The sequence below is a fragment of the Miscanthus floridulus genome, chromosome 8 (assembly GCF_019320115.1).
Source record: "Miscanthus floridulus cultivar M001 chromosome 8, ASM1932011v1, whole genome shotgun sequence".
Classification (NCBI taxonomy): Eukaryota; Viridiplantae; Streptophyta; class Magnoliopsida; order Poales; family Poaceae; genus Miscanthus; species Miscanthus floridulus.
The window spans coordinates 185,774,496-185,788,103 of NC_089587.1; the positions used below are offsets into that span (position 1 = coordinate 185,774,496).

The window sequence follows — 13,608 nt, forward strand, 5'->3', positions numbered from 1 at the left end:
ATTGTTCATAAAACCAAACACCCATTAGCGTATGTCATTGTATTTATAGCTAATCAAACCAAACACCCATTAGAGCTAACCAGTAAAGGTAGCATCTCTTGTGGGAACCTTAGCGAATCAGCGGAGCACTTCATTTCTTGCATCATACCATGGCCTCGTTCGCTGGTCTGAAACTTGGCTGAAACTGACTGAAAAACACTGTTTTGGCTGAATTGTTGTGAGAGAAAAACACTGTTCCGGCTGAAAAAAGAAGCCGAACAAGTCGAATATGGGGTAAGCCGAACACGACACATGTTTGTTGAGATATCAAAAAAAAATCATATGGAGGTTAGGATGCCAAGCATTTTTTCCTCTTTTTGAGTGGATATCAGTATTTATTTGAGATCCCGTTCCACACTTGCACGGACTGGAAACCCCACAGGCCACAAGTCCACAACATCGATCGGCACACGGGTGTTCCTCGATCTCCATGTAACCACTACCACTACCACGCTGACGCATACCGAAACTCACGGGCCTCAAACTTCCACACGAGGACGCCGCTCCACGCATACGTCGATCCACTGGTAGTCGCCGCTGTTTCCTACACGACTGTCCGCACATCATCCTGACGCCCTGTCTCCCACTCCCACTCGCCGAAACGGGCACTTATAAAGTCGCAGCGGGCTGGGTTTACTCCTGGTCGTTACAGTGAGAACAGGCTCCCACCTCCGTAGCTCAGTTACACACGACACCCGCTCGCCTTCGTATCCTCCACCTCCGTACCCCTCTCACTCCACCGGCCCTCGCCTCGGTGCGTTCCAGATGATCACGTTCGCGGACCTGACGGAGCCGGCCGCCGCCGGCGCCGAGCGGTGCGTGGACCGGCAGCTGTGGCTGGCGTGCGCGGGCGGCATGTGCACCGTGCCACCCGTGGGCGCCAGCGTCTACTACTTCCCGCAGGGCCACGCGGAGCACGCGCTCGGCCTCGCCGGTGCGGCCGACCTCTCCGCGGCGCTTGTCCCGGCGCTTGTCCCCTGCCGCGTCGCCGCAGTGCGCTACATGGCTGATCTGGACACCGACGAGGTCTTCGCCAGGATCCGCCTCGTCCCGCTACGCGGCGGGGAGGCGGACGCGGGTGGCCTCGAGGACGATGCGGCCGCCGCGGCGGACGAGCAGGAGAAGCCGGCGTCGTTCGCCAAGACGCTGACACAGTCCGACGCCAACAACGGCGGCGGGTTCTCCGTGCCGAGGTACTGCGCGGAGACCATCTTCCCGCGGCTTGACTACGCCGCCGACCCGCCCGTGCAGACCGTCGTCGCCAAGGACGTGCACGGGGCCGCCTGGAAGTTCCGCCACATCTACCGGGGCACGCCGCGCCGGCACCTGCTCACCACGGGGTGGAGCACGTTCGTCAACCAGAAGAAGCTCGTCGCCGGGGACTCCATCGTGTTCCTCCGCGGCGACAGCGGGGACCTGCACGTCGGCATCCGGCGCGCGAAGCGTGGGTTCTGCGGCGCCGGTGGAGGCGGAGGCGAGGAGGCCCCTACGCCCGGGTGGGACTACTACGCGGGCCTCATGCGAAGTAATGTGAGCCCGTGCGCGGCCGCCAAGGCACGGGGCAAGGTGCGACCAGAGGACGTGGCCGAGGCGGCGAGGCTGGCGGCTGCCGGGCAGTCGTTTGAGGCGGTGTACTACCCTCGTGCGAGCGCGCCCGAGTTCTGCGTTCGTGCCGCCGCGGTCCGCGCAGCGATGAGGGTGCAGTGGTCCCCAGGGATGCGGTTCAAGATGGCGTTCGAGACGGAGGACTCCTCCCGGATCAGCTGGTTCATGGGCACCGTCGCCGGCGTCCAGGTCACCGACCCCATCCGCTGGCCGCAGTCGCCGTGGCGCCTTCTTCAGGTATGCAGCTGCTGCTACTTCTCCAGCTACCAACAAAGCTTTCTTTGTGCTTGCTTGGTGCTCACTTGTTGAATTGGCGATTCCGCTGCAGGTGACCTGGGACGAGCCGGACCTCCTGCAGAACGTGAAACGGGTGAGCCCATGGCTGGTGGAACTGGTGTCGAGCATGCCGGCCATCCACCTCGCCTCCTTCTCGCCGCCGCGCAAGAAGCCCCGGATCCCGGCGTACCCGGAGTTCCCCTTCGAAGGGCAGCTCCTGAACCCGGCGTTCCCGCCCAACCCACTGTCACACGGCCAGCACCACCACCCCCACCATTTCCTTCACGCCCACCCACCGTTCTTCCCGTTCCCGGACGGCGGTGCTCCTGCAGCCATACAGGGAGCCAGGCATGCGCAATTCGTTCCATCTTTATCAGATCTCCACCTTACCCACCTGCAGTCGAGCCTGCTGTACCCCGGCCTCCGCCGTCCCGATCATGTCGGTCCGACGATCCCTATCCCGGCAAGAATCAGCACCGACCTGACCATCGGAGGCGCACCGTCGCGCGACGACGACGTCCCGTGCGCTCTGTCCATGGGCGCCAACAAGCTGAAGCCCGACGCCGTCAAGCCGGCGGGGCTAGTGCTCTTCGGACGGACCATACTAACCGAGCAGCAGATGAGCCTCAGCAGCTCCGGCGGCGCGACCTCCCCAGCCGCGACCGGCAACAGCTCTCTGTACTGGAACGCCGAGAAGGGCCCCAATGTCTCGGAGGGCTCGGGCTCCGGCGTCATCCAGAACAGCCCGACCAAGCAGAACGCGTCGTCGGAGCGGCTGCCGTGGTTCAGGGACGGCAGCCAGCAGCAGGTCTCCGAGCTCGGGCTTGAGCCCGGGCAATGCAAGGTATTCGTCGAGTCCGACACGGTCGGCCGCAACCTCTACCTCTCGGCGCTGAGCTCGTTCGACGAGCTCTACGGCCGCCTGTCCGAGATGTTCGGCATCGAGGGCGCGGAGCTGCGGAGCCGCGTGCTGTACCGCGGCGCCACCGGTGAAGTGAAGCACGCCGGCGACGAGCCCTTCAGGTAACAACAATCGTGTCCACAACGCTTGCCTCGATTTTTCGCTGCTGACGCAGTGCAAAAGGATCATCCGAGCTGATGCACATTGCTCTGCCATTTCAGCGATTTCGTCAGGTCGGCACGAGGGCTCACGATATTAACCGATGCTGGGAGCGACAACCTCGGAAGCTAAACGAGGAGCAGTAGTGAGCCATTCCAGCCGCGAGTATTAGGATGTTCTTGGTAGGCCTGTTCGGTGGCTGCTTCGTATCGTTTTTTTTTGTTCGTGAAGAAGTACCGCTGTTGGTTTGAGTGAGAGAAACGAACATGCTCGAGCAAGTTCGTTCCAACTCTGAACTCTGAAGAGAGATTTCGCCATGGCAGGCAGCTCGTAGGCAATGCCGCAATGATTAGGCAGCAGTTCGTTCTTGTTCCTTCTCTGTATCCAAATCCACTGTAAAACGTGGGGGTAACCCTAGTACTCATCTTGTTCCTTCTCTTTATCCTCGTTCATTCCGATGCACTTCGTTGGTTGGCGTGTCGTAGTACGTTTGCAAAACCCCTCTGACCACTCACTCATCGGCGCTTGAATGCCCTTTGGCCAATGCATCTGAACGGCGTAGAGTACCGGCCAAAGGGGCAGGGCAGCCGTAGCGGGAGCAGCGACACTGCGCGCAGATGCAGGTTTCAGGCGACTTGGTTGTTGCCTAGCCTGCCTGCCTCTGCCTTTTTCCTCAGCGTGCTGATGGCGAGTGAGGTCACCCAAAAGATCGCGGAGCATCGTGTCGCGTATCCCGGTGTGCTGTCTTTGCTGGGGGCCTCCAGTCCAGCCAGGGTGCCTGCGCTCTCGCCCAGCCGGAGAAATAACTGCCATGTCTGGTTTGCCTAGCTGACAAGGGGTTAGGCCTGCCCTGCAAGCCGAGGCCGACGCCTCATCCGGTCATGCCCTCTACGGCTCATCTCCTCCTAAGCAGGACCGGACAACAGTGCCTGGATTAGCTAGCGTAGCGACTGCTCTGGCGCTACCTCACATGCCCCCATCGCGGCCATCGCCGTTGGTCCACACCCCTGACGCCGAGCTCCATCGTTGCCTTGCGCGGTTGCGCCCATCTTTTTTTGTATCCTACTGCCATGGGGCCTTGCGCATTGGGCACTCGCACCACGGCTGTTTCTTTCGGTCAGCTCATTATTGTCACCCCACGCTCGCGGTCGAAAAAATGAAAACCGCTAAAAATGTCGTCAATGCGCAGGCTGTCTTCTCTTCTCTCCGGTCATTTTACCGGATCTATATGAAGGCGACGGCGACTCCGGTCCGGTCCGGTCTGGTCCGGTTTGTTCCATTGCGGCTTCTGCTTGTAGTACGGGTGGGTAGGCAGCTCTTGTCGCTAGAGGGAGGCCGGCGGGGAGCTGCAGCTGCAGGTGCACGGCCGCCACGGGGCGTTTGTCCCGTGCGCTGCTGTTGCACTGAAAGAATGTTGCCCCCGCGCATGGCAGGACAGGGTGTCGTGCCGCGCTGTGTCCCCGCCGGCCCGCCGGGACCGGGACCGATGGCCCGGCGTCCGGCGTGTTATACCGCGGACGCGGCCTGGCAGCAGCGATCCCTGAAGCACTGCACGGTGGGCCATAAGTCAGCGCGGCTAATAAAGTCAGAGCAGAGCATCCTCACTCTTCCCGTCTCATCCCGCGGTCCCGCCCCCGTTGCACAGTGCAACATGCCGCCCTGCCCCCTCGGTCCCGCCCGCCCGGCCTCGCCTGCCTGTCTGCTGTCTTTCCGTGTTAGCGTCACGGCCCCACCGCACGTTCCATTATTGCAGGTGCCATTTGGTTATGTATGCGCGCTGCGTATGATGATGACCGTGCCTGGAACGGTGAGAACGGGAAGGGTGCCCGTCCGTGCGGTGACGACAGCGTCAGCGAGCAGCGGGGCGGGGGAGAGATGAATGTCCGGGCGATGCGTCTGCGCGGGAACCGCCGGGCCCCGCCGACAGCCACTTGAGTGTGCTGGTCTTTTCGCCTCTTGATTGAAATGTCAGCTTCTCCCTCCCGGGCAGGTGCCCAAGGGAAACGAAACGATCAAGGAAGAGCTCGCGACGCCGCCTGGAGCTACGCTACTCGCTTGTTGTCTGTTGTTTGTTCTAAGCTGAAGAGTGAAAATTCGTCGGTGTGTTGGCCAAAAACGACGTGCGACGTTCGAAAGCAGTACACATTTTGTGGGCATGTTACTGTATCAAGAAATTTCAACGGATAGAACCTCCCTCCCGTCAGACACCCAGACACTCCGCCTCACGTGTGTACGCGTCCGAACCAAGAAACCCGATCGAGGCCAATTTTCCGCTACGCACAAATCGAAGGCCAGCCAATGACGCGAAAACAAAAGAAATCCCCCTGCTTTCAGTGCCCGGGGCAAAGCACACACACAGGACACGGCCACAGCTGCTGAGCGGTTTCTCCCGTGCCGGCTTTCAAGCTAGGGTTTTGTGTTCCCGGGACGCCGTTTTCTCGCTTTGTTTATGCGGGTTCTCACGGTCAAAGCTCGCCTCGGTTGGATTGTTGGATGGCGACACGGGCTGCTTGTTGGGTGGAATGGAGAAGTCTATTCTTTGTTGAGCTGTGTGTGTGCACGAGCGCCCTTGGGTGTCGGTACTCTGCAGTCGTCGCGGCGCGGCGAGGCCTCATGCATGGGAAGTCGCGGGGTCAAGGGGCGCTCAATCCAGAAGAATCCCAGGTTACCTGGCGATATGTTTGCTGACTCGTGCGGTCGCGCAACAATCCTTTTCAGTTTGCATGTAGGCCTAACGGTCAGGCCCTTTTTCACCCCATAAGAATTGAGCCCGGCCCTTTTTCGTGCAGGCCCTTTTTACATCCCATTAAAATTGAGCCTGGCCCTTTTTAGGCCCGATCCTTTTGAGTTTACAGGCCTAATGTTGAGGCCCTTTTTACAACTTACTAGGTACACGTTTTGATAAAAAAATCTCGGGGGTGTTCGGCCCGCTGTAAAAGGCTTTACCATGTGGATATTCCTCCTCATGCTTGGGCCAGCAATTTTCTAGGCCGGGCCTAAAGCAATTCAGAAAAGAGTTTCAATAAAAAAAGAGAGCGTACCTTTCCCATCTCGCAAAGTGAGATCATGGTAGTATTGACGGTAACATAGATTTTCTTTCTTCGTTCTTTGTTTTCCCTCCAGAAAATTCCGCGTGCTTGAACACCTGCGGCATATACTCCCGCGGCGTAGCTCGCGTACTCGCGCTACAACCTGACGAAGTGACGACGTGGCGAGTAGCAGCCGGCCACCTGCTGAGCGGACGGTTAGGCGGCCCAGCTATAGCCCAGCGAAAAATGATGGCCAAGTTACGATCTCAGTGGAGGCTCGAGTGTCAAATCGATTTCGGCCTGCAAAAACGTTATTAGAGTGGATTAACGTTGGCGAGTGCAAAAAAGGAGTACAGGAAAGAACAGCCCAGAATTTCTCAAAAAAAGAAGAAGGAAAGAACAGCCCAGAACCCACCAAGTCCAATTCTCCGGAACAACCAAGAGAGAGAGAGAGAGAAAATAGTACCGCACGAAAGAACAGTCAGAGAACTCATGACGAATTTGAAAGTTCGATTTTCACATCTCATGTTTGATTTCTACAAATACTAGAGCTGCTCTCAGCCCAGTAAAATTTATATGAAAAAGCAGGAAGAGCAAAACAATTTAAAATGCACCACCAGAACAATACAAAAATATACCACGTACAATGATTAAATATATTTTTGAACAATAACTTTGTAGCTAGAACATTTCAAAATATGCAAGGAACAATACTTTTTTACAATTGGAATAATTTGGAAATATAAAACAGAATAATTCAAAGCGTACCACGGAACACTATATTTTCACATCTCCAAAAGTCAAATATAATGTGAAATAAAAAATGGCATTGTTATAGATAGTGCAAAAAATATACCACTATACAGTACAAAATTTACAACATGATTTCCACGCAATACAATAATAGAACAATGCAAAATATACCACACAATATAGAATTCCACCATTGGAGCAATTCAAAATGAATTATAGAGCAACAAATTTTTTTTTAAATAAAGTACACATTAGACGCTCATAAACATATATACACGCGCGCAGACTCACCCCAATGAACATACGTGAGCATACAGTATTCCTATGAGCACCTCTAAGAAAGAAACTGAGCGTGGGTTTGCACCCAATAAAAATACAATTTGGAGAAAGAGTATATCGACATGAGATCAGATGGAAAAAGTAAAATGGAAGAAGGAAATGGACATGAAAGGAAAAGGCAAGGGGAATTGAAAAGAAACAAAAAGAAAGAAGGAATGGAAGAAAAAACTATAAAGCTTCAACATCCCTATTGGGCCTACAATTGTGCACTTGTGGATGCTTTCCTCCCAAAAAAGAGCATCTCTCATAGTACCATTATTCAACATCCTATGGTAAAAAAAAGTAAGGTTTATGGATAAAAAGATTTTCTCCAATGGTGCTCCTAACCAACATCCTAAAATTAGTGACAGCCTAAATCATTCCCCTTGTACCTAAATTTGAACCACTCCCCCATATACCCTTTATTTTGAATATGAGATTGAGATTTAGTGGGGATTATTGTAGGAGAAATGATTTAGGGTGGATAAAGAAAAGATCGTGTTATCAATGTACTAGAGTTAGGGTACACATGAAACTTAGAATGTTTGGCCAGGTTCTATCGAATTGTTTGGGGGAAAATGGTGGACCAATCATGCCTAATCAAAAGCTAGGATCGGCTACTCGACACTAGATGTCATTGAAAGCATATAGGCTCATAATAGTTAGCTGGCTAATAACTCATATATAATATTATCTAGCTACTAACTATTAGCTACCTATTTTCTAGAGGGTGTTTAGATGCACAACTAATGAAAAATGCTACGAGATAATTATTAGCTACTATTATCTGATTTGGTTCAACTAGTGAGATAGTTATTAACTATTAAGGTCCAGTTTAGTTTGCAAAAAATTTTGCAAAATTTTTCACATTCCCCGTCACATCGAATCTTTGGACGCATGCATGAAGCATTAAATATAGATAAAAAATAAAACTAATTACACAGTTTAGACGAAATCCATGAGACGAATCTTTTAAGCCTAATTAGACTATGATTGGACACTATTTGCCAAATAACAACGAAAACGCTACAGTAACTATTTTGCAAAATTTTTTGCATCTAAACAAGGCCTAACTGATAGCTATTATCTATAGAGATCCAAATAGGGCCTAAATCACCATCATGTGGAGAGCTATTTGCATAAAAATCGTTTTCGATGTTTTTCCACTTTTCAAAAGTTTTTCTATATCTTGTGTATACTATAAAGAGCAATTCTCATTTTCTATATTTAGCTAGCGAAAAATCCGGAATAGAATATTGCTATATTTAGGTAACCAGTTAAAGAAGCTATTGGAAGGTTTTTTTTATCGAAATCTTTATTCCTAGCAATTAGGGAGGATATAGAGATTCTCTAGGAGTTGCTCTAAGATATGGGTAGAAACTTGTTTTCCAAAGATAAAATGGCGCAAATTGACAAAATCCAAGCTTTTTGTGGTAAGAGGCAAAATGACTATCAAATTCACCATAATAGGTGCAAACCTGCGAGTAACAAGTTCACACAAAATTTGACAATTTTGTGATTTCCCCTCCCCTCTTGTGTTTCTTCTCTTCTTTTGTTTCTTTGTTTCTTGAGAACTCCTGAACTCCCTTGTACTTCCTTTTGTTTAAATTTATTTTCAATAAAATTGCAGTAGGGGTGAAACCCCTCCTGTTTCTCGTAAAAAAACCTCCTCTCAATGAAAAATGTGATTATGCACAGTTGTGAAAAAAAATAGCAAACTCCAATATATGTGGAAAATCTTAATCTTGATCTAATAAGCTCCCTATAGAAATCTCCTAACAGTCCAACAAGGTTCGTGAAAACCTGTTTAGATGAACTTAAGTTGTTCATCTAGCACATCATTACATTTTTTTTTCCCGTAACACAAAGAAGAGGACGACGACATGAACGGAGAGCAGGGAATCTAGACGGCACCGGCGCTGCCGCTGCGAGTCGTTCGAAACAATTTAACGTGCCGTCTCACCTAACACTGGTCCACTCTTTCCCGGTTTTGCTGGGCAAAACGCTTCCGTTTCGACGAGCGACGGGGAACGGTCGCGCGCGGAGCCGCGCGGGGTGACGCCGGGGTTTGCTTGCCGTTCTTGTGGGCTTCTGGCTGCATCATGCGGTCCTGCCAATGCAGGGCGCGTCCCATGCAGGCTTAACGCTTCAGGCCTGCGCGCGCATGTAGCCAGCCATGCACGGAGCTCAAATCGTGTGATGCTAGCTGTAACAGTGCTCCACTAGTTTAACCGCTAGCGGCATTCTGAGGTTTATGCAGCTGGCTCACACTATATAGTTTTGATTATCTTTTTTGCACATAAAAGGTACCTAATTAATCTCAGAAAAGAATATTCTTTTACCGCCTCTTCGTGTACAACAGCAGGCAGTTCTCCTATATATGCCTTTTTTATGGGCTTCTCCTATAGTCTTATGCATTTAAAGATTCACATATAAAGAAAAAAGATACCTTCTACTCAACTCTGTTCTAAATTCTACTTCCTCTATCTCAAGTTATAATAAGTTTTGAGTTTTTTTTAAGATATATATAACTTTTGCTATGCACTTAGATATATATTATGTATACATATCTATAAAAGACAAAATGTCTTATAATTTAGAACGGAGAGAGTTAGTCTTTTTTTGCTTTTCTAAATACATAGATTTTACGATGTATCTGGACATCATGTATATCTAGGTGCATAACAAAAACTATATATACCTTTGAGGGAGTACACTATAAAAAATAAGACCAATCTAATGAAAATTATATGTTTTTTATTAAGAAAAAATAGATAATTAAATTTTTAGTCGAAGACAAGTCAAGCCTGGGTGTGGTTGGTGACAGCCACATTTCCCACCCCAACAGGAAAGCTAGCTAGCTCTATAAAAGACCACCTCCGTCACCTCAAAACTTAGCAGTAGCCAGATCCAGAAGTGAGTGACAGCCTCAAACACAAACTAAAAGAGTAGGTGCTTAGTGAGTTATAACCCATACGATGTCACTGGAAGATAGTTTCAAGAAGAGCGCAGCCAAGCGCCGCAAGGAATATGACATTATTTACGAGCAGGTAATCATCGGCTGGTTGGTCACTTAATTAAAATTTGCTTCACTATGGTTGATTGAATAATTAATAGTACGACTTCAAGAGAACGGGGAAGAATTGAGAATACTAATCTCCATATCTGTTTCTCTGTGCCATGCACACGCAGCTCCCAGTGCTGCTAGAGAAGATGGACATTCTATTTCCTACGGGGAAGAAGACGGAAAGCTCCGAGCCGGAGGTAGGCAAATCATCATCTTCTTCTTCTTCTTCTTTTACTTTCCCAGCGGTCACTGTGAACCAGAAACACACAGCAGATGCCCTACGCTAAATATATACGAAGGTCATTATCTAAAAATAAAAAATGATACGTAGTAGGCAACGCTGCAACTGAGTATAATCTACTAATCTATCTCAGCTGGATCTTCTTCCTTGCTTCTCTCAGAACAAATCTGAAACAAAGAAGGTTGTCGCTCCGCTGCCAGCCGTGACGCCGGAGGAAATAGGGGAGGGCTACAAGGATCTGGAGGAGAGCATCAAGGGATTCATGGAGGATCTGGACGATGCCGAGAAGGAGACCGGAGGCACGAGCCAGGCGGCAACGCCGCCTTCATCAGTGGAAGACGAGTAATAAGCAAGAGCTGCAGCAGCACAAGGAGGAGGCCTGGATCTGCAGGAGGATCATAGTTTCTTTCGTTCATGTTTCTCAGTTTGCTAATCATCTGGATGTTGGATAATAGTTTAGCTGTTCTGGTGTGTTGTGATTCCGAGTCGGGCAGCTAGCGTGTGTTCGTTAGGTGTCTGTCGTTTATCCGAGTACTGATCATCGCTTTCCGTGGAATCCGAGTACTGCCTATGTGTGTCTGTCGTTTATCCTTGCTGGCAAGATGAATTGATGATGTGCGGAGTGGAGAACAAGGATCAACCGGACGAAGACCATACGGGGTATATCTCTCTCGCGTCCTCCGCACACGGTTGGGGCCTAAAAGAAATAGGTACGAGCCGTGAAGCCAATTTTTGAAATGTTTACAGCGGTGCCAATCTCGGTCCATACTTATGTTCCACGACATACTCCAGACCGGAACAACTCAAGTGCTACCGCGGTTTGGGATGATGCTACCATATATATGCATGTTTGTCCTGTTTGTCTGAACCCAAAACCAAGGAAATTAAATCCTTAAAGTCAAAATTCCCCTCGATTCCCTTTGATCCCCTCTAATTCCTCTGATTTTGGAATCAAACGAACAAGGCCTAAGAGTGTTTAGTTAAAGACTTGAAATCTACAATCATTCATGAACCACAATGGTACAAGGAGAAAGTAAAAAAAGATAAACCAACAGTTGTAAAGTTTTAAACTTGCATTGAGCTATACAGCCTGTATAAGGCGAAATAAATAAAGAATTAAAGACATTTACACGATGATTTCTCTTTTTGTTTCTCCTCACACAAGTTTTTGTTCAAGCTTATTTTTGCATGTTCAAGTAGGATCACATGTTCTATCAATTTGTACTTTTGTTAGAATATTTTATGCAATTCTTGAGGTGCGCTTAATGCTTGTGTCATTTCCAGTTTCGGCTCATCAAGAAAGCATCACCTCAAATAAGTGCCACCATTTTTTTCTAATTATGGAAATAAAAATATCGGGCAAACCACTGAATTAGAAATAGAAAATATTTGTATTGTACAAAATCATGTTTTTGAGAGTCAAGCATCTTTCTGTTTCATCTTCTAAAAAAACATTTAGTCGAATAAAAGGCTATGTGGAATATGAATTCGATAGGTTCTATTAAATCTAAGAGACAAAAACTCTTGATATAGTAATATAATATAGGACCTCTTTTAATGTGGAAAATCACCAGATTTTAAACTTTACTACTCGGGACATAACAAAGCCAGAAGACATCCCTAGCACAAGGCCTGCCAGTTGAATTTGTTGATACTCTCTCCATACCAAAATGTAGGTTCTTTTAGTTTTTTTTCTAAGTTAAATTTCTTTAACTTTGACCTAGTTTATTGAAAATACAATTAAACATCCACAATAAAATTTAGTTTTATTAAATTCTCCATGAAATGTCTTGATACCTAGGCTATGGCATTTTGTTGGCATTGTAGATGTTAATATATTCATATAAACTTGGTTATTGTTTGTTAAAAAAAGTTAACTTCAAAAAACTAAGATGGCGTACATTTTAGAAACAAGATAGTATTGGACAATGTCGAGCAAAGGCCTATATCCCAAACTATAATTTTGTTCTACAACTTGCTTTTGTGACAAACTTTTTAGCAGGCACAATATCCACCATACCTTGCCCACCATTAAAATCTACCTAATGAAGTGAACATACTTGGAACGTAACTGGTGCAAACTGACAACCAACAATTTCATTTAGACAAGGAGCAAACAAATTTGCAAAGGAAAAATGTGCAAAAGGACAAGCAAGATAGTCTTTGTTGTAGGAGGGTGGCGAAACGACAAACTGCAAATTTGTCATAACCAATATATATGTGAATTGGTAGTGTCCAAGTTCCCAAAATAGAAACAATCTACCAAGGTGTTAATGAACGGATGCAAATCGACAATCTACCAAGGCGTTAATAAATGGTTGCAAACTGACAATTTGTAAATGCATTAAGCAAAAGGCGAAAACCGATGATCTACAAGTTCGTTAAATGGAATCCAACAATTTGCAAAGGAAGTGTTCAAATGGACAAGCAACATAGTCTTTGTCGATTGTCGTAAGAGGGTGAAATGAGAATGTACAAATTTATTAACCAATCTATGTGAACTAGCTAGCAATCTACAAGTTCTCAAAATAGAAACTGACAACCTACCAAGGAATTAATGAATGGTTGCATACCGACAATCTACTCTGGTGATAATAAATGGTTGCAAACCGACAATATGAAATATGTTAAGCAAAGAGGAAAAAATCGACAATCTACACGTTCTTTAAATGGAATCCGACAATGTGCAAATAAAATGTACATATGGACAAGCAAGATAGTCTTTGTAGTAAGAGGGCCTCTTCGACATCATCGCTGAGCTCGAGGGGTGTTGACGGTAGTTAACAACCAATATAAACCATCAATTAAACATGTATAAGGGCATAAATATAATCACCAATGAAGGTTTAGGGGTTTAAACTAATAAATTCTATGAGTTTTGGTGAATCTATGTTTATAGCAGGGTTTATCCCAAAAACACCAAGGAGGACCTAATCGTCAAAGAAAATTACGGAATTCCACCGTGGCACCGACGTGGGAAGGATCTAGAAGACACCACGCCGAAGCTTGGGCCAAAAGGCCACAATAGTGGGCCGGTCGGCCCACTAGGGAGGCCGCCCTACCTAGTACGGAGCCCAATTGCTTTCCCTTCGATGTGGACTCTTCCACCGCCATAAGGATTAGATCTACACCAGTTGCTTAATGTCAGTTTGATCTGAGGGTTCATGTTGGACCCTTAGGGCTATATATACCTGCCCATGTCCCCCTCCCTCATCAGATC

General features: G+C 48.0%; 2 protein-coding genes across 2 annotated transcripts; both read left to right on the forward strand.

The window, feature by feature from the left end:
- The first annotated feature begins 696 nt into the window (after positions 1 to 696).
- On the forward strand, positions 697 to 3,422 carry LOC136477739 (auxin response factor 8-like). The gene is made up of 3 exons (XM_066475985.1): positions 697 to 1,881; positions 1,973 to 2,943; positions 3,043 to 3,422. The coding sequence occupies exons 1-3, from the start codon at positions 805 to 807 to the stop codon at positions 3,110 to 3,112; spliced, it is 2,118 nt and encodes a 705-aa protein (XP_066332082.1). The 5' UTR covers positions 697 to 804; the 3' UTR covers positions 3,113 to 3,422.
- Positions 3,423 to 10,058: 6,636 nt separating this feature from the next.
- On the forward strand, positions 10,059 to 10,734 carry LOC136474278 (uncharacterized). Its single transcript, XM_066471872.1, has 3 exons — positions 10,059 to 10,130; positions 10,273 to 10,344; positions 10,549 to 10,734. The coding sequence occupies exons 1-3, from the start codon at positions 10,059 to 10,061 to the stop codon at positions 10,732 to 10,734; spliced, it is 330 nt and encodes a 109-aa protein (XP_066327969.1).
- The last annotated feature ends 2,874 nt before the right edge of the window (positions 10,735 to 13,608 follow it).

Excerpts from the sequence above, each read along its gene's own strand:
- LOC136477739 (XM_066475985.1), top strand. The coding sequence starts at position 805 with ATGATCACGTTCGCGGACCTGACGGAGCCGGCCGCCGCCGGCGCCGAG. Across the intron at positions 1,882-1,972 it reads CGCCGTGGCGCCTTCTTCAG|GTGACCTGGGACGAGCCGGA; the intron begins GTATGCAGCTGC and ends ATTCCGCTGCAG. Across the intron at positions 2,944-3,042 it reads GCCGGCGACGAGCCCTTCAG|CGATTTCGTCAGGTCGGCAC; the intron begins GTAACAACAATC and ends CTGCCATTTCAG.
- LOC136474278 (XM_066471872.1), top strand. The coding sequence starts at position 10,059 with ATGTCACTGGAAGATAGTTTCAAGAAGAGCGCAGCCAAGCGCCGCAAG. Across the intron at positions 10,131-10,272 it reads ATGACATTATTTACGAGCAG|CTCCCAGTGCTGCTAGAGAA; the intron begins GTAATCATCGGC and ends ATGCACACGCAG. Across the intron at positions 10,345-10,548 it reads CGGAAAGCTCCGAGCCGGAG|AACAAATCTGAAACAAAGAA; the intron begins GTAGGCAAATCA and ends TGCTTCTCTCAG.